Below are 27,748 nucleotides of genomic sequence, written 5' to 3'. Positions count from 1 at the left end.
GGAGGATTGCAGGTTTGTTTTTGTTTTTTCTTTTTCTTTTTCTAGGGATGGAACCCAGGGGGATTCTACCTGTGAGCTACACCTCTAGCCCTATTTTTTATTCTTCATTTTGAAACAGGGTCTCACTGAGTTGCAAAGGGCCTCACTAAGTAGCTGAGGCTGGCTGCAAACCCCAGTCCTCCTGTCTCAGCCTCCCAAATGCTGGGATTACATGTGTGCACCACCATGCCTGGCTCAGGATTGCAGATTTGAAGCCAGCCTCAGCAACTTAGCAAAATAAACATAAAATAGGGCTGAGGGTGTAGCTCAATGGTAGAATGTCCCTGAGTTAAATTTCCAGTAACACACACACACACACACACACACACACACATGCACATACACATGCTATGAAGAAAAATGAAAATAGGTAAGATGGAGAGAGTGGTGGGTAACTAGCTGCACTCTGAGATAGCTATGGCATCTTCAGTGAGGCAACAGCTGAGCAGAGACCAGAGCTCAGAGCTTTTTCATTTTACAGATGAAAAAGCTCATAGAGGTAAGACAACTTTCCTAAGGTTACAAGGCAGATTAGGATTGAATTAGTTTCTATCTCAGTGGTTTCAGAAATCTGTTGAGTGTGATTCCTGCCTTTGTGCTTTGGCTGTCTCTACCTTTGTCCCTTGCATTAAAACATTTCTAAGGGCCGGGCGTGGTGGTGCACGCTTGTAATTCCCGTGCACCACCATGTGGGAGATGTGCGTAATGGGAAGCGGAGACAGGAGAATCGCGCAGGTTCGAAGCCAGCCTTGCTGTCAGAGACTCTGTTTCCAAATAAAATATAAAATAGGTCTGGGGGTGTAGCCTAGAGGTAGAAGGGTTCCATCCCCAGTACCAAAAAAAAATGTCTAAGAAGTAAAACTTTATGTAAGACACTGGGTGTTGTGATGCATACCTATAATTCCCATATTTGGGGTGCTGAGACAGGAGGATTAGTTGAGATCAGCCTCAGCAATTTAATGAGACTCTCAGAAATCTAGTGAGACACTGTCTCAAAATAAAAAATAAAAAGTGCTTGGTGGTATAGCTCAGAGGTAGAATTCCCCTGGATTCAATCCATAGTAACAAAGACACACACATAAAACCTTTTATAAGAGATTTATGTGTCTTTGTGCTTTGAATGTCAGTAGTGATAAGGATAGAAATGAGCGTTTGTTTTAAGGAAGTATTGAGGATTATTTTGGAACTCACTATATCTTTAAAATCTGCAGTTTTTGTTGTTCTTAAGGTCTATTCAAGAAGATGAACCCTCCCTTGAAGAAATCAGAGATAATCCAGAGATTTTTCCTGAGATGGACCTAGAAAGCCAAGTTTCAGAATTCTTGAGAAGAACATCATCTATTGATTCAAAGCTTTCTGATGCTGACCCAGCAATCCAAACTTGGGAAAGCAAGAACTCATTAACCTGGACTCCATCTGCCTGGCGTACAGAGATTCAGGATCCAGAAGTCCGGGCTGCAAAGGCTCAGGCCTGGGAGACCCAAGCTGTTGAGGCTCAGGCCAGGGCCACCCAACACAAACTAAGTTCTGTATTAGATGTGGAAACTACATCAGTCCTGAAACAGAAACCTTTAAAGGAGATGGAGAAGGTGACAAAGAAGAAAAAAAAGGATGTTGTTCCTACCTGTCCACTTTGGCCCAACAAGACTCAGTACCTCCTGACCCAGTTGGGCTACTCTGTGATGCCAGCCAATCTCTTGCACTTTATCTCCCTGTGGCTTAACACAGGAGGCTGTAAGTTGGGGCCAGGAAACATGGATTCATGAGGGTCTATAGGGACAGAGGCCTGGAAGGCTTCAAATTCTAACATCTCTGAGATATACAGCTGCTGGAAAGTTGGTACTCTGAGGAGGATTGGAGAAAGGTGCCTAAACACCTTGAATTAAGAGGGATACAGTGCAGGTTATTTTAATACAAGGATGGTAGGGCTGGAGATGTGGTCAAGGGTAAGGGTAGAAATTGCTTATCTGGGTTGGGGAAGTTAGGGGCCAGAGGACTGGATGCCTGGGACTGTGAGGGATGTAGAAACAGGTCAACCCTGATGTCTGTGGTCTGGGAGGCTTCTGGTGGTGAGCAAGTTTTCCCGGGCCTGTGAAGGAGTCCAGATCCAAAATCAGAGAGGACTCAAAACCCTTCCTGAATCCTCTTCATAGGGATCTTCTTCTTTATCTACATCTTCGTGCTGTTCGTCATTGGGATTCCTCTCCTCTTCCTGGAGATGGCTGTTGGCCAGAGGCTGAATCAGGCTAGCATGGGTTTATGGAAGATCGTTGGCCCCTGGGCTGGTGGAGTAGGGTATGCCAGCTTCATGGTGAGGAGCCCTGGGATGACCAGGCCTACCTTAATGCCCCACCCACATCCCAACTTCCATGGATCCAGTCCCTTCAGTCCCCCAGTCCTCTGTCCCTACTGTTCCTCCCTAGCCACCTCCTCCCTGGTCCCCAGGTGTGCTCCATCACCAGCATGTACATGAATGTGGTCAGTTCTTGGATCTTCTTCTACCTGAGCCACTCCTTCCAGTTCCCTGTGCCATGGGAGAAATGTCCCTTACTGAAGAATTCCAGTGACTTTGGTGAGGAGAAAGTGAAAGAGGAGAAGGGGAAAACAGAACTGGCAGGGGATTTTGAGTAGGAGAAAAGAATAAGGAAGGAGGGACAAGGAAGAGGAAAATAAATGGAGGGAAAGGAGAAGAAGCGGGGAGTAAGGGGAATAAAGAAGAGGGGAGGGGTTACCCTGTCTAGCAGGCATGTCCAAAGCCAGGTCCCCCCAGATCCTGAGTGTACAAAGACGACACCCTCCATGTACTTCTGGTACCGGCAGACCTTGAGTGTCTCAGACAGCATTGAGGTCAGTGGGTCGCCAGTCTTCAGTTTGAGTCTGCCCTTCTTTGTGTCCTGGTGCCTTGTTGCTGCTTTCATGATCAAAGGGCTCAAGTCCATTGGGAAGGTGAGCAACCAGTTTTGTATTCCTTGACATTCTCAGATTGTTTAGCCCGCTGCTCACTTTGTTACATGTTGATTTTCTAACTCCTAATCTTTTACTCCCTATTCCTGCTGAAAACTGTCTTTTAACTCCTATTAATTTTTTTTTTTTTTTGCAGTACTGGGGATGGAACCCAGGGGCATTCTACCTCCGAGTTACACCCCCAGCCCTATTTTTTATTCTTCATTTTGAAACAGGGTCTCACTGAGTTGCAAAGATCCTCACTAAGTAACTGAGGTTGTCCTCAGTGATCCTCCCATCTCAGCCTCCCAGTGCTGGGATTACAAGTGTGTACCACCATGCCTGACGTCCTATTAGTTTTTGACTCAGAACTTTTGATCTCTGCTGACTATTGGTTGGCCCCTATTGGTATGTGATTGCTGATATGTCCCACTCTCAACTCAGGTAATGTATGGCTTGGTACTGCTTCCCTATATCATCATCATCTGTTTCCTCCTCCGGGGTTTCACGCTGGAAGGGGCAACATATGGCCTTCAACAATTTCTGGTTGCCAAGGTGAGGTTTGTCTTTCTCAGTCCCCAGTAGGTCTCAGAGGACATCATAGCTGTCTGTTTTTAGGCCTTCCTTTCCCCATCATCTCCTGTGCCTCCTTTTCTCCTCCATTGAGCATTTCTGCTGTTGCTGTCCTCTCCTTCTTTGCACCTTCTCTTATATGTCTTTTCTCTTTTAGATATCAGCTTTGTACAGCATGAATGCATGGGCCCTAGCAGTGAGCCAAGTTTTGTTTGATCTGGGCATAGGCATTGGCCCCATTGCTGTTTTATCTTCGCGCATGCCCCAGTCCAACAACTGCCTTAGTGATGCCTTCGTCCTGGCTCTGGTCAACATGGGCACCACACTGCTTGTCATGACTTTCATCCTCGCATTCCTGGGCTTCTGGTCTACCATCATCACACACCGCTGCAGCGAGAAGTAAGGCCAGCTCCTTAATTGAAGGTCTAGCTCCAGGGATCTTCAAAACCTAAAGAACGTAACCCTACAGGTGCTTCAAAGGCCCACACTCACACAAATAGTAGCTAAGATCATACCCAGGCAGAGCACCTTCCAGGGAAGGCCATCTGTTTCCCAAAGGCCTCCATTCTTGTGTGTGTGTGTGTGTGTGTGTGTGTGTGTATGTTAGTGAGGACAAAACTCAGGGGTATTCTACCTCTGAACTACATTTCCAACCTTTTTTGTTTTGTTTTGTTTTGAAACAGGGTATTGCTCAGTTCTTGATCTCACCAATTTGCTGAGGCTGGCCTTGAACCTGCAGTCCTCCTGTCTCAGCCTTTTAAGTATAGGGATTACAGATACGCTCCATCATGCCCAGCCTTAATGCCTCCATTCTTAACTGCTGAGTCCTCAATTTAGTACTTTCAGTCCATCTTGCATATTTAAGTTCCAAAAGGATTCTTATCATTCCTGATATATATATATTTTTTTTCTTTTTTTTTTTTCTCTTATTTTCTTGGTGCTGGGGATAGAACCTAGGGGCAGTCTAGCTCTCAGCTACACCTCAGCCCTATTTCATTATTTTATTTTGAAGCAGGGTCTCACTAAGTTGCTAAGACTGCCATTGAACCTGTGATCCTCTTGTCTCAGCCTCCAAAGTACCGGGATTACAGGTGTGTGCTACCATGGCTGGCTTATATTCTTTATTAATTTAAAAAATATCCACCACTTTTAATTCCAGTACTTGGAAGGCAATGAAATACGAGGATTTTAGGTTTGAAGACAACTCAGGAAATAGTGAGACTAATTAACCTAGTAAGACCATGTTTCAAAACAAAAATAAAATAGGGCTGGTGGTGTAGTTTGGAGGTAGAAGGCTCCTGGGTTCATTCCCCAGTGATACACACACGCATACCAATTCCCCACAAAAAATCCTAAAAACAGCAACAACAAAAAGAAAATAGGGCCGGGGTGTGGTTCAGAGGTAGAATGCCCCTGACTTCAATCCCTAGTACCACTAAAAAAAAAAAATCCACCAGGAATTTATTTTTTTATTTTGTTTTTAATTGACATACAAATTGTACATATTAATGGGGTATAGTGTGATATTTTGATACATGTATACATTGTGCAGTGATAAAATTAGAGTGTTTACCATATTCATCACCTCATTTATCTCTCTCTTTTTTTTTTTTTTTTTGGTACTGGGGACCGAACTCAGAGTTATTCTACCTTCCAGCTATATCGCCAGCCTTATTTTATTTTTATTTTGAAACAGGATCTCAGTAGGTTGATGAAAGTCTCACTACTTGCTGAGGCTGGGCTTAAATCTGTGACCTTCCTGTCTCAGCTTCCGGAGTACTAGGATTACAAGCATGTACCACCATTTAACTTTGTTCTTTTCAAGATAAGCAGGAACATCACAAGTTAGTGAGACCCTGTTTCAAAATGAAAAAAACAGGGCTGGGGTGGCTCAGAGGTAGATTGTCCCTGGGCTCAATCCCCATACCAAAAAATAAAATAAAACACATAAAAATTTATTGGCCGAGCATGGTGGCACATGCTTGTAATCCCAGCATTCAGGAGGCGGAGACATGAGGATCGCGGTTCATGGATAAGCCTCAGTTACCAATTGAGGCCCTTCACAACTCAGTGAGACCCTGTTTCAAAAGTAAAAAGACTAGAAATTAGGGCTGGGGTACATCCTGAAGGTAAAATGCCCCTATATTCCCAGTACTGAAAAAAAAAATTTTTTTTTTTGGTATGTATTAGGGATTAAACCTAGAAACACTCTACCTCTAAGCTATACCTCCAGCCCTATTTTATTTAATTTTATTGTGGCACTGGGGATTGAACTCAGGGGCATTCTACCACCAAGCTACACTCTCAGCCGTATTTATTTATTTATTTATTTATTTATTTATTTATTTGCAGTACTAGGGATGGAACCAGGGGCATTTAACCTCCAAGCTACACCCCCAGCTCTATTTTTTATTCTTTATTTTGAAACAGGTCTCACTGAGTTGCAGAGGGCCTCACTAAGTAGCTGAGGCTGTCCATGAACTGCTATCTTCCTGTCTCAGCCTCCCGAATGCTGGATTACAAGCATGCACCACTATGCCCAGCTCCTATTTTATTTTTTTATTTGGAAACAGGGTCTCACTAGATTAATGAGAGTCTCATTACTTACTGAGACTGACCTGCAATCCTACTACTGTCTCAGTCTCTCAAGTACTAGAATTACAAGCAAGCACCATCACTCCTGGTGATTATTTTTTATTTTATTTTATCTTTTTTGGTATTGGGGGTAGAACCCTGGGGCCTTCTACCTCTGGGATACACTCCCAAACCTATTTTATTTCTTATTTGGAAATAGGGTCTCACTAAATTGCTGCGAGCCTCACTAAGTAGCTGAGGCTGGCTTCGAACCTGCAATCCCTCTGTCTCAGCCTCCCAAGTACTGGTATTAAAATTGTGCACCAATATGCCTAGCTTTTTATTTTTTTATTTTCATTATTTATTTACTTATTTGTGGTGGTACTGGGGGTGGAACCCAGAGGCTTTCTACCTCTGAGCTATACTTCCAACCTATTTTATATTTTATTTGGAAACAGGATTTCACTAAGTTTCCGAGAACCTCACTAAGTAGCTGAGGCTGGCTTCGAACCTGTGTGATCCTCCTGTCTCAACCTCCCAAGTGCAGGGATTACAAGCATGCGCCACCACACCCGGCCTGGCTTTTTATTTTTGAAACAAGAGTCTCACTAGGTTGATGAGAATCACTGCTTACTGAGGCTGTCCTTTAACCTGCAACCCTCCTGTCTCAGCCTCCCAAGTACTGGAATTACAAGTATGAACCATTATACCTCGTTACAATCCAATTTTTAAAATGGGCAAAAGATTCAAATAGATATTTCTCCATAGAAGATACACACATGGGCAATAAACACATAAAAAGGTATTCAACATCATGAGTCATTAGATAAATGCAAATCAAAGTCAGTGAGATACCATCTTATGTTTACTAAGTGGGCTATATAAATATAAAAACATATAATATTATGTCTTTTTTGCTTTACTGGGGATGGAACCCAGGGGCATTCTACCTCTGAGCTATACCCCCAGCTCTATTTTTATTCTTTATTTTGAAACAGGTTCTCAGTGAGTTGCAAAGGGCCTCACTAAGTAGCTGAGGCTGCCCATGAACCTCGATCCTCCAGTCTCAGCCTCTAGAATGCTGGAATTACAAGCGTGTGCCAACACACCCAGCTATATATATATATATTTTAAGAAAAATAAATTTGGTAAAAATGTGGAGAAATGGGAAGACTTAAACATTGCTGGTGGAACTATAAAATGGTAGAACTGCTATGCATTTTAGCAATTCCTTGGAACCAGAGGATCCCGATTTGCGAACAGCCTCAGCTACTTAGTGAGGCCCTTTACAACTCAGTGAAACCTTGTTTCAAAAATAAAGAAAATGATGCCGGTTGTGGTGGCTCACGCTTGTAATCCCTGCGCTTGGGATGTGGAGACAGGAGGATTGCACAGATTCGAAGACAGCCTTGCTGGCTTAAAAGACCCTGTTTCCAAATAAAAATATAAAAAAATAGGTGTCTGGGAGTGTAGCCCAGAGGTAGAAGGGTTTCCAGGAACCCCAGTACCACCTAAAAATAAAAAGTAAAATAAAAAATGAAACCGAGCGTGATGGCGCATACTTGTAATTCTAGCAGTGAGACCCTGTTTCAAAATAAAGAATAAAAAGTAGGGCTGAGGGTGTAGTTCAGAGGTAGAATGTCCCTGAGTTCCATCTCAGACTGAAAAAAAAAATTTAAGAAAATACTAAAAAATAGGGTTGGGGGTATAGCTTGTGCCCCTGAGTTCCATCCCCAGTACTGCATACAAACAAAAAGACATAATACAATAAGATCAAGCAATGCTATTCCTAGGTATTTATCCCAAAGAAATAAAAACAAGGACTCAACCAGATACTTATTTAAAGAGATACTCGATCACTTATCAAAAAGATATGAATACTCATAGTAGTGTTATTTACAATGCCAATGGTAGAAATGACCCAACTTTCCATCAAAAGATGAATGGATGCTGGGCATAGTGGCACACGCTTGTAATCCCCGCGCTTTGGGGGGGCGGAGACAGGAGGATCGCACAGGTTTGAACCCAGCCGTGCTGCCTTAAGAGACGCTGTTTCCAAATAAAAATATAAAAAATAGGTCTGGGAGTGTAGCCCGGAGATAGAAGGGTTTCCAGGAACCCCAGTACCACCAAATAAATAAATAAATAAATTAATAAATAGGTCTGGGAGTGTAGCCCAGAGGTAGAAGGGTTCAATCCATCCCCAGTACCACCACCCAAAAAAAAAAAAAAAAAAAAAGGATAAGCACAATATAGTATATATTCACTGGAATTATTTTTTTGTGGTACTGGAGATGGAACCCAGGCACCTTCTACCTCTGGGCTATACCCCAGCCCTCTTTTATTTTTATTTGGAAATGGTCTTGCTAAGTTGCTGCGAGCCTCACTAAGTTACTGAGGCTGACTTCAAACCTGTGATCTTCCTGTCTCAGCCTCCCAAGTACTGGGATTACAGGCATGTGCCACCATGCCTGGCTCGTAAGGAATTATTTACCCATAAATAAACCATTTCTTTTCAGAAAAAAATGAAATTCTGATATATGCTATAACATAGGTGAATCTTGAGAATATTCTTTTGTGTGTGTGTGTGTGGTACTGGGGATGGAACCCAGGGGTCTTCTACCTCTGGACTACACTCCCAGACCTATTTTATATTTTATGTGGAAACAGGGTCTCTTAAGCCAGCTAAGGCTGGCTTTGAACCTGCACGATCCTCCTGTTTCAGCCTCCCAAGCGTGGGGATTACAAGTGTGCCCCACCACCCCTGGCGTTTGAGAACATTCTAAGTGAAATAAGCCAGACACAAAAGGACAATTATTATATATTTCTACTTATATAAAACAGCTAGAATAGGCAAATATAGTATCTAGAGACAGGAAGCAGATTAGAGATTGCCAGAAGTTAGGAAAAGGGGAGAATTAAGTTATTGCTGCTGGGCATATGTGGTACACACCAGTAATCTCAGTATGGGGGAGGCTGAGACAGTAGGATCTCAGTTTGGAGGCCAGCCTCTGAAATTTAACGAGGCTTTGTTTAAAAATAAAGGGACAGCTGGGAGTGGTGGCGCACGCTTGTAATCCCAGCATTCGGGAGGCTACAACCAGAGGATCATGGTTTGCAGATAGCCTCAGCTATTTAGTGAGGCCCTCTGCAACTTAGTGAGACCTTGTTTCAAAATAAAGAATAAAAAAATAGGGCAGGAGGTGTAGCTCGGAGGTCGAATGCCCCTGGGTTCCATCCCCAGACCTGCCAAAAAATAAAAATAAAATAAATAAAAATAAAGAGCCAGCTGGGTGTGGTGGTGCACGCTTGTAGTCCCAGGACTTGGAAGGCTGAGGCAGGAGGATCACAGGTTTGTGTACAGCCTTAGCTACATAGTGAGACCATGTTTCAAAACAAAAAAATTAAAGCCAGGTATGGTAGCATATGCCTGTAATACCAGCATTCAGGAGGTTGAGATGGGAGGATCATGGTTTGTGGACAGCCTCAGCTACTTAGTGAGGCCCTTTGCATTCAGTGAGACCCTGTTTCAAAATAAAGAATAAAAAATAGAGCTGGAGGGTGTTCCTTGGAGGTAGAATGCCACTGGGTTCCATCTCGTTACACACACACACACACACACACACACACACACACACATATGCACGCACACACGCATGCACAATGAGCTCAGCCTATACACACATCATGCGTATAATCCCAGTACTTGGGAGGCTGAGATAGGAGGATCACAGGTTTGAGGATAGCCTTAGCAACATAGACTCAGCAACCTAGATTAAAAGGGTAGAGGTGTAGCTCAGAGATAAAAACACTCCTTGGTTCGATCTCCCATAACCTCCACCTCACACACATACACTTTTTTTTTTTTTTGCAGTACTGGGGATGGAACCCAGTGGCATTCTACCACCACCACCGACCTACACTCCAGCCCTATATTTTATTCTTTCTTTTTTTGTTTTATTTTATTCTATTTGTGGTACTGGGGGTGGAACCCAGGGGCTACCTCCAGGCTATACTCCCAGACCTATTTTATACTTGATTTGGAAACAGGGTCTCATTAAGTCACTGAGAGCCTCACTAAGTATCTGAGGCTGCCTTCGAACCTGTGTGATCCTCCCGGTCTCAGCCTCCTAAGCGCTGGGATTACAAGCATCTGCTACCACACCTGGCCTTTATTCTTTATTTTTTTTTAATTTTTTTTTTTTTTTTTGTGGTGGTACTGGGGTTCCTGGAAGCCCTTCTACCTCCGGGCTACACTCCCAGACCTATTTTTATATTTTTGAAACAGGGTCTCTTACGCCAGCGCTGCTGGCTTCAAACCTGCGTGATCCTCCTGTCTCCGCCTCCCAAGCGTGGGTATTACAAGCGTGTGCCACCACGCCTGGCTATTCTTTTTGAAACAGGGTCTCACTGGGTTGCAAAGGGCCTTACTAAGTAGCTGAGGCTGTCTGCAAACTGGGATCCTCCTGTCTCAGCCTCCTGAATACTAGGATTATAAAGGATTATAAAATTGTGCCACCATGCCTGGCTCCCACACATTCTTTTTTTTTTTTTTGCTGTTCTGAGGATGGAATTTCAGGGGCATTCTACCTCCAAGTGACACCCTATTTTTTATTCTTTTATTTTGAAACAGGGTCTCACTGAGTTGCAAAGGGCCTCGCCAAGTAGCTGAGGCTATCTGCGAACCGGATCCTCCTGTCTCAACCTCCCAAATGCTGGGAATAAAAGTGTGTGCCACCATACCCAGCTCCCATGCACATTCTAATGAAAGAGATCCAGGATTTGGCATGGTACAACACCCCTGATTCAATTTCTAGTACCATCACTACCAAAAGAAAAAAAAAAAAAAGCCAGACGTGGTGACGCACACTTGTAATCCTTGCGTTAGGGAGGCTGAGATGGGAGGATTGGAGGATTGCATGTTTGTGGACAGCCTCAGTTACTGAGACCCTGTGCAACTCAGTGAGACCCTTTTTCAAAATAAAGAATAAAAAATAGGGCTGGGGTGTAGCTTATATATAGAATGTCCCTGGGTTCTATCTTCAGTATTGAAAAAAAAAGTTATTGTTTAATTAAAACAGAGTTTGTCGCGTGGTGGCGCACTCTTGTAATCCCTGCGCTTGGGAGGCGGAGACAGGAGGATCGCGCTGGATTGGAGCCAGCCTTGCTGACTTAAGAGACTCTGTTTCCACATAAAAATGTTAAAAAAAATATGTCTGGGAGTGTAGCCTGTGGGAGTGTATACCTGAGGTAGAAGGGCTTCCAGGAACCCCAGTACCACCAAAAAAACAAAACCAAACCAAACCAAAAAAAAAAAAAAACCACAAAAAACAGTTTGTGTTTGGGATGATAAAATGGTTATGAAAATAGTGGTGATGAATGAATGTAATTAATGCCACTAAATCAAACACCAACCATACAAAGGTTAAAACAGAAAAAATTTTGTTACATATATTTTTACCATAATAAAAGAGGATTTCACTGTTGGGTGGAGTGGTGCATACTTGTAATCCCAGTACTTGGGAGGCTGGGACAGGAGAATTGCAGGTTCAGGGCCCACCTCACTATTTAATGAGGCCCTCTACAACATAGTAAGATCTTGTTTTAAAAACAAAGAATAAAAAATAGGGCTGGAGGTTAGCTCCGAGGTAGAATGTTCTTGGTTCCAAACCCAGTGCTAAAGAAAAAAAAAGGACTTAAATGTCAGATTCACTCAACTACTTAAAATAGTATCTTTATTCACCAAAAAAAAAACCCCACAAAAAATTAAGAGTTTGCTCACCATTCTGCTGGTGAGGCTATAGAAAAGTAGACACTCTCATATATTATTATTTATTTTTATTTTTGGTACTGGGGATTGAACCTAAGAGCATTCCATCTCTGAGTTACATCCCCAGTCCTTTTTCTAAATTTTTTTTTTCAGGTACTGGTGATGGAACCCAGGGGCATTATACCTCTGAGCTGTATCCCCAGGCCTATTTTTTTGTCTTTTTTACTCTTGAAACAGGGTCTCACTGAGTTTTAAAGGGCCTAAGTAGCTGAGGTTGTCCACAAACCAAGATCCTCTGGTCTCCACCTCCCGAATGCTCAGATTACAAGCATGCACCACCACCACTGGACCCCAGCCCTATTTTTTTATTATTTATTTTGAACAGGGTCTCACTGAGGTGCAAAGGGCCTCACTAAGTAGCTGAGGCTGCTGCAAACCTGGATCCTCCTGTCTCAGCCTTCAAAATGCTGGAATTACAAGCATGCGCTACTACGCCTGGATTCTTTCTTTCTCTCTTTTTCTTTCTTGTCTGTCTTTCGTCTTTCTTTTGCAGTACCTGGGATGGAACCCAGGGGCATTGTACCTCTGAGCTACACTCCCAGCCCTATATTTTATTCTTTATTTATTTATTTGTTTTTTGGCGGGGATAGTGGTACTGGGGTTCCTGGAAACTCTTCTACCTCCAGGCTACACTCCCATACCTATTTTATAGTTTTTATTTGGAAACAGGGTCTCTTCAGTCAGCAAAGCTGGCTTCGAACCTGCGTGATCCTCCTGTCTCTGCCTCCCAAGCTCGGGGATTACAAGCGTGTGCCACCACGTCCGGCTTTTATTCTTTATTTTGAAACAGAGTCTCACTGAGTTGTAAAGGGCCTCACTAAGTAGTAGCTGAGGCTGTCCTTGAACTAGGATCCTTCTGTCCCTGCCTCCCAGATGCTGGGATTACAAGCATGCACCACCATGCCCGGCTTTATCCTTTATTTTTATTTATTTATTTATTTATTTATTTATTTATTTATTTATTTATTTATTTTTGTGGTACTGGGGGTGGAACCCAGAGGCTTTCTACCTCCGGGCTATACTCCCAGCCCTATTTTTTATTTTGTTTGGAAACTGGGTCTCACTAAGTTGTTGAGAGCCTCACTGAGTAGCTGAGGCTGGCTTTGAACATACACGATCCTCCTATCTCAGCCTCCCAAGCGCGGGGATTACAAGCGTGCGCTACCACGCCAGGCTCCAATTTGATTCTTACAGAGGCCTTCCAGCTTTTGTTAAGCTGTGGTTTATTCCACCATTATTTAATGGTGTCAGTGCCCTGTGTGGCCCAGCTGGGCACTGAGTAAATCGGACCACAGCTCCTGCCCTGGGAGGCCGTGGCTTCATGGAAGCAGGGGACTGGGAAGACTCCCTGTGACTCTTTTTTTTAAATTTTTTTTTATTTGGTGCACTGTATTCATACATCATAATGGTATAAAGAAAAAACTATTGTAGACATACATGCACACATCGCCCAACTAGCCCCTACCCGATCCCCACCCCGTTCCCTCCCCATCCCTCCTTCCCATGCTTGGCTTAGTGGTTGACATCTAGTATTATAGAAATTTATCCAAAATTAATAATGATAATCTCACAGAACTGTTTCATTTGTCTGATACCAAGCTTTTGATGACCTAAAGATAACATTTCAATATTTCTTTTTGCTTTCTTTCTTACCAGAGAATATTTTTTCTTTTTTTTTAGGTGAAACTATCATACATTTATCTATATTTCAGAAAAAATCTATCCTAATATGGAATATGGACTCTAGATACCCAAAATGATCTCAAAAAAGAACAAAGCTAGAAGATGTATATTTTCTTATTTCAAACCTTATAAAGCTACAATAATTGAAACAGTGTAGTACTGTTATAAAGGCAGATATATAAACCATTGGAGTTAAATAAAAGCCTAGAGATAAATTCTTCCATATATTGTCAAGTTATTTTTGACAAGGTTTCCACGAACATTTGGTGGAGGAAATAATAATCTTTTAACTAAATATTGTTGAAAAATAATAATTACATGAAAAAGAATAAAATTGGACCCTTACCTAACACCATATACAAATATTAACTCAAAATAGATAAAAGACCTAAATATAAATCTTAAGACTACAAACTTTTAGAAGAAAATCTGGGTCATAAAACCTCACAACATTGAAATTGGCAGTGACTTCTTGGATATGATTTCAATGGCACAGGCAACAGGGTAAACAAACTCCCTAAAAAATAAAAAAATATTGTATATCCAAAGACAATGTAAACAGAGTTAAAAGTTACTGATAGAATGGGATAAAATATTTCCAAATGCTATATCTGAAGGTATATTAATATTCCAACTAGAAATCCTAAAAATTAGCAACAATAAAAGCAAACAATACAATTTAGAAATAGGTAAAAGACTAACATAAATAATGAATCTCCAAAGATAACCAATCTTAGTTGTCTGTTGGATGGAAAATCTTGTTTCTCTGGTTCTGGTGTGTGTTACCTATTTCTTCTTTGTAGTTAATCTCTTTGAGTATTTTCTCTAGCGCTGGTTTTGAAGACATAAATTCCTTCAGTTTCTGTTTGTCATGGAAGCTTCTTATTTCCCCATCTAAATTGATAGAAAGTTTTTCTGGGTAGGAAATTTTTGGCTGGAAGTTGTTTTCTTTCAGAGTTTGGAATATGTTACTCCAAGCCTTTCTGGCTCTCATGACTTGGTTTGGGAAGTCTGGAGTGATTCTAATTGGTTTGCCTCTGAATGTCACTTGGCCCTTTGTTTTTGTTGCCTTTAAGATTCTCTGCTTGGCTTCCACATTGGTCATTTTGACAGTTATGTGGCGTGGGGATCCTCTTCTCTGATCCTGTCTAAAGGGGGTTCTATAATTTCCTGGACCTGTGTATCGACCTCTTGCTCTATGTTTGGAACATTTTCTGCTATTACTTCCTTGAAGAGATTGTTGATCCCTTTGGTTTCACCTTCTTTTCTCTCCTCTATTCCGATTATTCTTAGGTTAGCTCTCTTAAAATGGGCCCATATTTCTTCAATGTCAGATTCCTGCTGTTGGATTTTTTTTTTTTTCTAATTTAGAAACTATGCGTTCATTTTTGGAGTGATCATCTTCTATTCTATTCTATTCTCCATGTAGTCTAATCGGTTGTTTGTACTTTGAATTGAGGACTTTACTTCATTAATAGCATCCTTTATCTCTTTTTGGCTCTCTCTGAATTCTTTTCGAAACACCTCTATTATTTCTACAGTTATTTTCCTGATTTGATCTTCTAGAAATCTCTGAATTTCTGTTTTATCGGGTTCTGATGTTGTGGGGTTGTGGGCATTCATTGCTCCAGTGTTATTCCTCTTTCCCATGATTTCGGAAGTTTGTGCCTTCTCTGGGTTCTTCCCTTGGGTCACTAAGACTTCACTTAAGGTGCTCTGGATCTCGAGTCTGTGGTATCTCAGTCCCCACTACTCCTTTACTAGGTTGTATCGCAAAGTCTCAGACCCAGGGAGTCAATCGAGGCTGCTTTAGACCATGGGGGGTGCCAGGTTGGGCGTTCTCCTATGGTGTGATATCTCTGCCACCGCCACTCCCCCACTGGGTCAAGTCCCTGGGAGTGCTATACTGGGATTTCTTCTCTAGGGGCCGCAATTTGACTCACTGTTGTTGAGTACGCAGATGGAACTGTAGTGGACTCGGTGAATTCGCTGCTGCTGCCGCCGGTGGCAATATGGCACCGCTGCCACGCCCTTGGCCGTGAGGCTGGCGTATTTCTTCTCTGGTTTTGAGCTCTGCTCTGAGTCCCTGCAGGGTGTGCTGAGCCCAGCCACTGGGAGCTTTAGGTGCTCCCTGTGCCGAAAAATCTGCTGAATTCCTCCCAGCTGTTCCGCAGCGGCTCACCTCAGCTTGCTGTCCGCCGATCCTTTCTGGAGCCTGGTGGGCTGTTGAGTGCGTTCATGTGGAGCCGTCCGGTGAACTCACCACTGCCGCCGGCAGTAAGGCGCTGCTGCTGTGTCCTTGGCCGTGAGGCCGGCATATCTCCTCTGTGGCTCTGAGCTCCGTTCTGAGTCCCCCTCCTCTTTGGGGCCTGGTGCTGCAAGGAAAGATGGCGCCCGCCGCTCCATGCCGTGGCTCCAGCTGCAGCACTGCGATCTGGTTTCTTTCTGGTGTCTTGTTTTTCCAGCCCTCTTTTTCTCTGTCCCTCGTAATTACGTTTTTTGTTTCTCTGCTGATGGTGTTTTCTGACTATGAAAGGCGCTGATTTTGTAGTAATAGAGATTGGTTGTTAGCGGGGCTCGTAAGCCCCGCTTTTCTCTGTCGCCATCTTCCCAGAAGTCTCTATTTCTTTGTTTCTTTCTTTTCTTTTTCTTTTTTTTTTTTTTTTAATGTGGTACTGGGGACAGAACCCAGGGGCATTCTACCTCCAAGTTACACCTGAGCCCTGTTTTTTATTCTTTATTTGGAAACAGGGTCTCACTGAGTTGCAAAGGGCCTCACTAAGTAGCTGAGGCTGTCCTCAAACCACGATCCTATAGTCTCAGCCTTCCAAATGCTGAGTTTACAAGCATGTGCCACCACATCTGGCTTTTATTTATTTTTGAAACAGGATCTCACTAAGTTGCAAGGAGCCTAAGTAGCTGAGACTATCTGTGAACCGTGATCCTACAGTCACCGCTTCCTGAATGCTGGGAATACAAGTGTGTGCCACCATGCCCAGCCTTGCATGGACAATTTCAAATTTATCATTCTTTGAAAATATTTCTTTCAAATTTCTGTTCTATATGTTAAATATAATTTCAGTATAATCTTTGATAATTCTAATATTTGAAAGTCACCATAGGTCTAATTTTATTGTCTTGTTTCTGGGTAGTTATTGCTTATGATGTCTTATTTTTGTGTGCCCGATTGTCTCAAACCATGTCCTACTTATTTATTTTGGGGGATCATTCTTTATGGGAATTTTTTGGGGGGTACAAGGGATTGAATTCAGGAACATTCTACCTCTAAGCTGCATCTCTGGCTCTTTTTATTTTAAAATAGGGTCTTACAGGCATGTGCCATCATGCATGGCGTGTGTGTGTGTGTGTGTGTGTGTGTGTGTGTGTGTGTGTATGTTTTACTGGGCATGGAACCCAAGGGTTTTCTACCTCCAGGCTATACCTCCAGCCCTATTTTATTTTTTATTTGGAAACATGTCTCGCTAAGTTGCTGAGAGCCTCACTAACTTGCTGAGTCTGACTTTGAACCCATGATCCTCTTGTCTCCCAAATATTTGGATTACATGTGTGCACCACCACACCCAGTTTATAGGAATTCTCAAAAGCCTAGGATCAAGATACGTTCATCCATATAAGCCTTTTGCTTTTATTTGATACATAGGACATTGAGAAGGGACTGCTTGAAATTCAGTTCTCTTGACTTGAGGTTCTGAAGCAGCCAGGGTAAAAAATTGGGGCTTCAGATCCAAATTAGATCTGGCTTGTAGTTATAGCATGTCAGGAACTTGATGTGTGTGTGTGGTACTTGGGGTTGAACCCAAGGGCATTCTTTCTGTGAGCTACACCCCCACCCTATTTTATTTTATTTTGAAACGGGGTTTTACTAGAAGAAAGAAAACACAGCTTTACAGACCAGAACAGGCTCTTTTATTGGAGGGAAGCCTGAGAGGGGGAACTGACTGAGAAGAGGTCCGATGAGAGTCAGAAAAAGTCCCCTTCCTTACAGACTAAGTGCTTTTTATGGGGCCTTAGGAGGGATTAGAGCTAGGCAGTTGTGGGTTTCCCCTATTGATGGTCTTGACATGGGGCCAGGACAGGTAGATTTATGAGGCTGGGGCAGGGGAGTGGTTAGGGTTACTTTCCAGCCACTGCTGGAGTTCTTTTGTTCTCAGCCTCATCTGGCCAGGCCTCACAGCCAGACCTCACAGTGCCCACAGTGAGAATCTCACTACTTGTTGAGGCTGTCCTTGAACCTGCAGTCCTCTTGCTTCAACCTCTTAAGTACTAGAATTACAAGTGTGTGCCGCCATGCTCAGCATCAGGAACTTTCCTCTGTGTTTTGCTTATTTCTGAAACAACTTTCCTTGCATTCCCTGTTGTGTGAAAGAATTGGGTGAAGCTTATATTTTGTTCTTATCAATTTTTTTCAAATCCACCATTGCAGTTCTTAGTGAGCAGTGAGCTGAATTTTTAAGTACTTATACAAATTAGTTCAGTGAAGAATGATTGTGGGTTGAGGTTGGTACTGTATATGACAGGGCATGGTAGGGCCTGAAACTATTAAATGGTGAAATCTGGCCAGAACATGGAATGTGAAGTGGGTCATGGTGGAAGATAAGCGGTCAGCAGGGTTCAGATCAAAAAGTCCAAGAAGAGCTGGGGATGGTGGCCATGCCTATAATCCCAGTACTTGGGAGGCTAAGACAGGAGGATTGCTATCACAGGTTCACAGCCTGCCTTGGCTACTTAGTGAGGCCTTCCACAACTGAATGAAAACCTGTTTCAAAATAAAGAATAAGAGTTAAAAAAAAATAGAGCTGGGGGTGTGGGGGTGTGTCTTGGAGATAGAATGCTCCTGAGTTCAATCCCCAGTACTGCAAAAAAAAAAAAAAAAAAAAAAAAAAGTTCAAGAAGTATATTCTCTCATGTAGCATAGCTCCTTGGGAATACTGCACACATTATAGTCTGAGTAAACTGCTCCCTAGCAGTCTGTAATGATAAAGCTTAGAAGATTGACTGTTACTACTAGTCTCAGAAAGGAAGGAGAAAACAGGTGGTAAATAAGTCTCCATCACTAGAGCAGAGATGGCCGGGCATGGTGGCGCACGCATGTAATCCCAGCATTCGGGAGGCAGAGACAAGAGAATTGCAGTTTGCAGACAGCCTCAGCTACTTAGCGAGGCACTTTGCAACTCAGTGAGATCCTGATTCAAATATCAAAAAGACTTAAAATTGGGCTAGTGGTGTAGCTTGGAGGTACAATGCCCTGGGTTCCATCCCCAGTACTGTAAACAAACAAACAAACAAACAAACAAACAAACACTAGAACAGAGATGTAGAGTTCCCAAGAAGACTATAGAAAATTCTGGGAGCCAATCATGGTAGTGCATGCTTATAATCCCAGTACTTGGGAGGCTGAGACAGGAGGATTGCAGGTTTCTGGCCAGCCTCAGCTACTTAGTGAGGCCCTCTGTAACTAAGTAAAACCCTGTTTCAAAATAAAGAATGGCTGGGAGTGTAGCTCAGAGGCAGAATGCCCCTGGGTCCCATCCCCAGTACCTCAAAAAAGAAGAAAACAATTCTTCTGGGGCCTACCCAGGTCATAATTTCTTTAGCCCACACAAATTAATTCATGGCCCTGAAAAGTGGATGTTTTCTAGGTTTCATCCAAGGCTTTACAGTGCCCAGAGCAGTAATGCTAGGTTAGTTACAGAAGCCTATAGAAGACAATGGAAAATAGGAGGCCATCTCCTAAGGGACAAATGGTTCTTTTCCAGGAATGTGGAAACACTCTTGAAGCTGATATCCTCGGGGGAACTGCCTCCTGAGGCTCAGCCCCCTCGCAACCTGCTTGGTAACCCAACCTCCATCTACAATACCTGGCTCAATGGCCTTCCCAGGCGCATCAAGAGCACAGTCGTCAGAAGAGTTCCTGAGTGCAACAGACAGAAACAGTTTTTGAAGGTCAGTAAAGGTAGCTAAGGGACTGCAAAGTTATTCACAACCTTCTGCACCTGGGCATGGTGGCCCCCCTACCTGAAATCCCAGTACTTGGGAAGCTGAAATGGGATGATCCCAGGCTGGAAGCCAGCATGGGGTAACTTAGCAAGACCCTATTTCAAAATCAAAACAACAAAAAAAGGCCAGACGTGGTGGCACACGCTTGTAATCCCAGTACTTGGGAGGCTGAGACAAGAGGATCGCACAGGTTCAAAGCCAGCCTCAGCTACTTAGTGAGGCTCTCAGCAACTTAGTGAGACCCTGTTTCCAAATAAAATATAAAATAGGTCTGGGAGTATAACCTGGAGATAGAAAAGCCCCTGGGTTCCACCCTCAGTACCACAATAAACAAACAAACAAACAAACAAATAAATAAATAAATAGGGCTGAGGATGTAACTTGGAGACAGAACACCTCTGGGTTTAACCCCCAGTACTCTAAAAAAGCCTACTGTACAAAACAGAAATTTCAACTTTTTTAGCACCAGAAATAATTTCAGAAGCACTAGGATAATCTGCAGCCTTGGTAAAGCAAAGAACTATGTGTCACTAAATGCCCAGCATTGATAATGCAAGGTGGATTGGTTTCCCATCAGAGGGTTAGCTTGAAGATATGATTTTCTCAGTGATTCAGGGCTATCAGGGAATTTTTCAGAGAGGGTAGAATATATATCTTTTTTTCTTGTCATTGTAAAGTTCAAGGACAGTTTAACTCTTGCCCTTTCTTTCCTTGCAGATTAACCAGAGCTCACGGTTTTCATTCCTGGCCTTTGTTGAAGTCACATCATTTATTCCTGGATCTGCCTTGTGGTCTATCCTCTTCTTCCTGTTTTTGCTGACCCTGGAGCTGAGCACTGTTGTAGGATTGATGCAGGGCATCATTATCCCACTACAGGACACCTTCTCTTCTCTTAGGAAGCATACAAAGCTGCTCACAGGTACCCTGACCTATTACCCTTCTCCCACAATGGCCCTGGCGGCTCCTCTGGTACTCTTTTTTTTTTTTTTTTTGGTGGTGGTACTGGGGTTCCTGGAAGCCCTTCTACCTCCGGGCTACACTCCAAGACCTATTTTTAAATATTTTTTATTTGGAAACAAGGTCTCTTAAGCCAGCACAGCCAGCTTCAAACCTGCGCGATCCTCCTGTCTTTGCCTCCCAAGCGCGGGGATTACAAGCGTGCGCCACCACGCCCGGCTCCACTGGTACTCTTAACCAGCCCCGGTCTATGGCCTTCACTTAACCCTTGTCACCCAGATGGACCTCTGATCTTGATGCAGACCCAATATTTCCTTCAGTGGGCGTTTGTTTGTTCATGTTCCTGTGCGGCCTCGTCTTCACTCAACCTTCAGGCTTCTACTTGATATCACTGCTGAGTGGATCCTGGGTAATCCTTCCCATCTTCATCATCATCATATGTGAAAACATTACTGCAGCATGGGCCTACGGAGCCAGGAGGTGATGTCTTAAGCCCAGGCTCACATAGCATAGTAATATAGTGAAGACTGAATCCTTGTTGCCTCTCCTCTCACCCAACTAGAGTAACATAGAGATCTTTAATTTTAGGGCCCTCTGAGAAATCTTTTATTCATATTTTTCATTTAACATATTTTTGAATGCTTAATACACACCAGGCACTATTTTAGTTATCAGAGACACTAAATTGAATAAAATCAGCATCCTTCCTACTCAGAGAACTTACATTCTCATGGGGTAGATAAGAAATAACCAAACTGACAAAAATGATAAGTGACAGGAGGAAATCAAAGGGTAAAGTAGGGTGATCCAGAAAGGGGAGTATATGTGGGTACTAGTTCAAATAGGATTGAAGGAAAGGCCTTTCTGGTAAGGTTAGGGACATGTGAACAGATTCCTGAGTGAAATGAGGGAGGGAGCCGTGATAAGGTTTTAAGAAAGAGTATATCAGGCATGGAAACAAAAATACCAAGGCCTGAAGAAGCACCATGCATGGAGTTTTTGAGGAACAAGGAGGTCAGAGAGGCTGGAATAGAATGTTAAGAGGTGAAGCCAGAGAAGTAATGGGGCCAGATCATGAGGGCCTTGTAAATCAGGATAGGACTTAACGCTGTGTGTGTGTGTGTGTGTGTGTGTGTGTGTGTGTGTGTGTGTGTGTGTTTTACTGGGAGCTGAACCCAGGGGCACTCTACCTCCAAGATATACCCCCACCCTTATTTTATTTCTTATTTTGAAATGGGGGCCTCACTAAGGTAGACATTTTATGCTGAATAAAAGATGAAGGACCCAGGTGGGTGGCACATGCTTGTAATCCCAGTACTTGGGAGGCTGAAGCAGGAGGATCTAAGGTTTGTGGCTAGCCTCAGCTGCTTAGTGAGGCCCTCCACAACTTAGTGAGACCCTGTATCAGAATAAAAAATAGAGCTGGGGGTTTAGCTCAGAAGTAGAATGCCCCTGGGTTCAATCTCCAGTACTACAAAAAATAATAATAATAGATGAAGCATTGACAGGTTCTGGATAGGGCACTAACATCAGATTTTTTAAAAATATCCATAGCCAGGCATGGTGGTGCACATCTGTAATTCCAGTACTTAGGAGGCTGAGACAGGAGGATCATCGGTTTGAGAACAGCCTTAGCAACTTAGTGAGATTCTCAGCAACTTAGATTCTCAGCAACCTAGTGAGACCATGTTTCAAAACAAAAAAATTAAAGCCAGTTGTGGGGGCATTTGCTTGTAATTCCAGCATCCAGGAGGCTGAGACGGGAGGATCATGGTTTGTGGAGAGCCTCAGCTACTTAGTGAGGCCCTTTGCATTCAGTGAGACCCTGTTTCAAAATAAAGAATGAAAAATAGGGCTGGGGGTGTATCTTGGAGATAGAATGCCCCTGGGTTCTATCCCCAGTACAGCAAAAACAAACACAAACCCCAAAATTACAGAAAAAAAGGGCTGGGGGTATAGCTTAGAGGTAGAATGCCCCTGGGTTCACTTCCCAGTACCACCAACCCCCCAAAAAACAATAAAAAGATGTCCATGACTGTTTTGTAGAAGAGTTGAGAGCTATGTAATATTTTAAGCAAGAGCTCTCAGTGGCTTGGGTTAGGGTGGTAAAAGCATAATTTGAGAGAAGTAGCCCAATTTTTGGAAGATAGAATTGTAGGGAAAGGAGAAAAGATGATGAGGAACTGGGACCCAGAAGACAAAACTGGGATGTTTGAAAAGAAGAGTTCCGCCAGGCGTGGTGGCACACGCTTGTAATCCCCGCGCTTGGGAGGCGGAGACAGGAGGATCGCGCAGGTTCTAAACCAGACGTGTGCGCTGGCTTAAGAGACCCTGTTTCCGAATAAAAAAGTATAAAAATAGGCCTGGGAGTGTAGCCCGGAGGTAGAAGGGTTTCCAGGAACCCCAGTACCACCACCAAAAAAAAAAAAAAAAAAAAAAAAAAGAGCCGGGCGTGGTGGCGCACGCTTGTAATCCCCGCGCTTGGGAGGTGGAAACAGGAGGATCGGGCAGGTTCGAAGCCAGCCACGCTGGTTTAAGAGACCCTGTTTCCAAAAATAAAAAAAGTTAAAAAATAGGTCTGGGTGTGTAGCCCAGAGGTAGAAGGGCTTCCAGGAACCTCAGTACCACCAAAAAAAAAAAAAAAAAAGAAAAAAGAAAAAAAGAAAAAAAGGAAAAAAAAAAAGAAAAAAGAAAAAAAAAAGAAAAAGAAAAGAAAAGAAGAGTTCCAATCAATATAAGGGATTCCTGAGCCCAACTCTATACCAGGCTGGTGTGTGGACGCCTAAGTAGTGTGAGTCCAGAGTGGAAGGCTCAGGAGCAGCATATACAGGTGGTAGTAGTTCTTGAGTCAGTTTTCTCACGTATTTACTCATGTATTAACTCATTCAACAAACACTTATTGAATACAGAAAAGACTTGAACTGGGATGTGAATTAATTAGGTTATACTCCTCTGCTCAAAGAACAGAGGCTGAAGAGGAAGAGACAATCCCAGTAGGGGGTATAAGGCAACAGTGGAGGTAGCTGGAGTCCCTCTAAGGGCACAAGTGGTTATTTAAAGAAGACTGGAGAGTTAAGGAAGGTATTCCAGAAGGGGTGATGCTTGAGCAGAGTCTGGATGGATGAATATGTGGAGAAAGGAGATTGGCATTTTTGCCTAAAAAGCCTTACTTTTATAGTTTTTGTTTGTTTGTTTGTTTTGTTTCTTTGCAGGTGTGGGGATGGAACCCAGGGGTATTCGACCTTCGAGTTACACCCCTGCCCTATTATTTTTAATTCTTTATTTTGAAACAGCGTCTTACTAAGTTGCGGAAGGACCTAAGTAGCTGAGGCTGTCCGCGAACCGAGATCCTCCAGTCTCAGCCTCCCAAATGCTGGGATTACAAGTGTGCGCCACCACGCCTGGCTACTTTTATAGTTTTTGAGATTGAGAATAAGTACTAAAGGAGGTTGGATATATAATTGAAGGAAACTAGGATAAATTCTCTGAGGGGTCCTTCATTGTTCGTTGCTGGATACCCAGAGTCCAGAAGACTCCCTGGCACACCATAGATATTCTCATGTTAATGGCAGGAATGAAAGGAATGTGGCTTTTATCCTGAGAGAACTGGGGACACATGGAAGATGTTTGAACAGTAAAAGGATATTTGGAAAGTTTTCTTGTGTTGTTAAGGGAAGACATACAGACAGACTAGAGAGAAGATGAGACTTGAAATAAACTAGGGGATAGAGGTGCCATAGAAAATGCCTTAGAAAAATGCTAAGGTTAGGCTAACCTTGCTCCCAAGATGGAGTAAGGGGCCATCACACTCTTTTTGTCCTTCCACAGGTTGTTTGCAGACCTGATGATCCTGTTGGACAGGCCCATCTCCCCCATCTACAGTTGGATATGGTGCTGCATGTCTCCAGTTATACTGCTAATTCTATTTGTGGTCATCGTGTTTCAACTCTGTACAAAGTCCTTCACCTATGTGGCCTGGGACTCAAACATTGTGAGCCTCCCCCTCCCCTGCCCAGGCCCTGTAGCCCCCAGGGAGTGGGGCTAGAGTTTTTAATCCCTTGTGGCTGAAGGTCACATTTTCCTCCCTAAAGACTCATTAGTCCTCTTCCTTGGTTCCTTCCACCCTCCCCCTCCACATTTCTTCCTCTTTTCCTGGAAACTTTGATATTCTGAATTCCTTTCCCATCTCTTCACAGTCAAAAGAAATGATTCGATACTACCCATCATGGGCACTGCTCTTGATGATCATTCTGCTTCTCATTGTCCTCCTTCCCATCCCTATCTACCTTATATACTGCCTCACCCATAGGATTCCCTTCAAGTCCAAGACTGGGGCTAGGCTTATAATAGCGTCCAAGTTCCAATCCCTAAGAGGCCAGCTCGTGCCCAGTAAGGAGGTACAACAGGACCGTCCACGAGATCGTAAAACAAAGTGCTGATCAACTTGTCATCTGACTCCCTAACTTTACTAATTTGGTCTGATGTCACACATTCCCTCAAAATAGATCTCACGGGCAACTCATTTAACAACATCTTGAAGCTGCTAATATTCCTGGATACAGAACCACTTTCATTCTCAAGGGGAGGGCATTATTTGAGAGGCAAATAGGGCTTTGTGGCCCCCTTCTCCTGCCCCCCATCTTCTCTGGTTACCACTATCATTGTATATCCCCCCCATCCCCTGCCTCAGTACACACACATGCCTTATTCATATATACTACTGAATTCACCTGCTGAACCTGCTGCTTCTGGTCTGCTGCTCTCCTGGAATGAAGCTGGAAGAGTAGTGCTATTGGTCAATAAATCAGTCCACTGGAACTCCGAGCACTGAGTGAAATTTTTCTTTCTATTGATGTCTCAGATGTTCAGTCTTTCCATCACAAGGCTGGCTGGCTTTCTTTCTTTCTTTCTTTCTTTCTTTCTTTCTTTCTTTCTTTCTTTCTTTCTTTTTGTGGTGCTGGGGATTGAACCCAGGGGCATTCTACCTCTGAGCTACACCCCCAGCCCTATTTTTATTCTTTATTTTTGAAACAGGGTCTCACTGAGTTGTGGAGGGCCTCACTAAGTAGCTAAGGCTAGTCATGAACCCGGATGCTCCTGCCTCAGCCTCTCAAGTATGGAATCACAAGCGTGCACCACCACGCCTGGCTGGCTTCTATTCTTTCTAGAGCCAAATGTCCAGCCCTGAGTTCTTGTCCTCCCTTATCCTAGCAGTCAGATGCCACATTACTAAACTTGGCTTATCCAGGGTCTTGTCATTAGCCAAGGGAAATTAGGGATGTAATGACTTCAACAAAAATTGAAAAGATATTAACATGCTTGCTACTGAGAATGGCAATCCTATCATAGGACTAAAAAACATTTTATACCTGGGCATGGGAGTGTACACTTGTAATCCCAGTACGTGGGAGACTGAGACAGGAGGATCACAGGTTTGCGGCCAGCCTCAGCAACTTAAAGAGGTCTTCTGCAACTCAGACCCTGTTTAAAAAATAAATAAACCAGGCATGGTGGTGCATGCTTGTAATCCCAGTACTTGGGAGGCCCTTTGCAACTAACTAACTCAGTGAGACCCTGTTTCAAAATAAAGAATAAAAAATAGGGCTGGGGATGTAGCTCAGAGGTAGAGTGCCCCTGGGTTCTATTCCCAGTACCAAAAAAAGGGGGGCTTAGAGTGTAGCTCAAAGGTAGAATGCCCCTGGGTTCCATCCTCAGTACTGCAAAAATAAAAAATAAATAAGTAAATAAAAAATAAATAAACTGGTGCATGCCTGTAATCCCAGTACTTGGGAGGCTGAAACAGGAGAATTGCAGGTTAGAAGCCAGCCTCAGCAATTCAGTGAGGTACATATCAATTTTGGGAGACCCTGTTTCCAAATAAAAAAATGGGGGTTTGGTACATGTCAACAGCTTGAGCACCAGCATCTTGCCCAGGATTCAGCTCAACCACTCACCAAACACCTTGACAGCTTTTCTATCGTGTGTGTGTGTGTGTGTGTGTGTGTGTGTGTGTGTGTGTGTGTGTCTGGGAATGAAACCCAGGGACATTCTATCTCTAACCTACACCACAGCCCCATTTTTTATTCTTTATTTTGAAACAAGGTCTCACTAAATTGCAGAGGGCCTCACTAAGTAACTGAGGCTATCTGCAAACCTCAATCATCCTGTCCCAGCCTCCCAAGTACTGGGATTACAAGCATGTGCTGCCATGCCTGGCTTCCATCTTTTTTTCATAGCTCAGAAGTATAATGCCCCTGGGTTCAATCCCCAGCAACACAGAAAGAAGAAAGAAAGAAAGAAAGAAAGAAAGAAAGAAAGAAAGAAAGAAAGAAGAAAGAAAGAAAGAAAAGAAAAGAAAGAGAGGCTAGTGATGTAACTCAGATGTAGAATGTCACTGGGTTCAATCCCCAGCACCAAAAAATAAATACATAAAATATTTATCTTTCACTGTTATAAACTTTATTTTGCATTTTATGGAAGTCTATGAATGATTTTCTTTTTTTTTCTTCAGTACTGGGATTGAGCCCAGGGGTTCTATCCCTCCCCAGCTATTTTTTATTTTTATTTGAAACAGGGTCTCACTATGTTGACACTTGGTTGATGAGAATCTCACTACTTGCTGAGGCTGTCCTCGAACCTGAAATCCTATATCAGACTCCCAAGTACTGGGATTACAAGTGTGTATGAATGATTTTTAAAAAGCACTTCATCCTCCCTCATGTTTCTCTGACAGTTGTTAAGGAAGGCCGCGAGTACACGGCAACAGCTTGAGCCTCAGCGTCTTGCTAGGATCAGATCAACCACTCACCAAACACCTTGGCAGCTTTTCCATCTTTTTTTTTTCTTTTTCTTTTCAGTACTGGGGATTGAACCCAGGGGCATTTTACCTCCCAGCTAAAACCCCCCCCCCCAGCCCTATTTTTTATTCTTTATTTTGAAAAAGGGTCTCACTAAATTGTGGAGGGCTTCACTAAGTAGCTGGGCTAGCCACGAACCTGCGATTCTCCTGTCTCAGCCTCCTAAGTACTGGGATTACAAGTGTGGGCCACCATGCCTAGCCTTCCATCTTGTTTTTAATACAGTGTTATACCCACCCTGATGGCAAACTTGTCCAGCCAGATCTTTACAATA

General features: G+C 43.1%; 1 protein-coding gene across 1 annotated transcript; it reads left to right on the top strand.

Annotated features, from left to right (window-relative positions):
- Positions 1-456: 456 nt before the first annotated feature.
- SLC6A16 (solute carrier family 6 member 16) lies at positions 457-27,388 on the top strand (the record flags this gene model as incomplete). Its single annotated transcript, XM_080703675.1, has 10 exons — positions 457-538; positions 2,193-2,350; positions 2,485-2,611; positions 2,810-2,985; positions 3,713-3,954; positions 19,420-19,606; positions 20,378-20,579; positions 20,938-21,097; positions 24,446-24,498; positions 27,351-27,388. The coding sequence occupies 10 exons, from the start codon at positions 457-459 to the stop codon at positions 27,386-27,388; spliced, it is 1,425 nt and encodes a 474-aa protein (XP_080559801.1).
- Between the last annotated feature and the right edge of the window lie 360 nt (positions 27,389-27,748).

This window comes from Muscardinus avellanarius (assembly GCF_963383645.1).
Source record: "Muscardinus avellanarius genome assembly, chromosome: 10".
Classification (NCBI taxonomy): Eukaryota; Metazoa; Chordata; class Mammalia; order Rodentia; family Gliridae; genus Muscardinus; species Muscardinus avellanarius.
The sequence above is the reverse complement of the archived record's forward strand: the minus strand, read 5'-3'. Positions and strand labels throughout refer to the sequence as shown.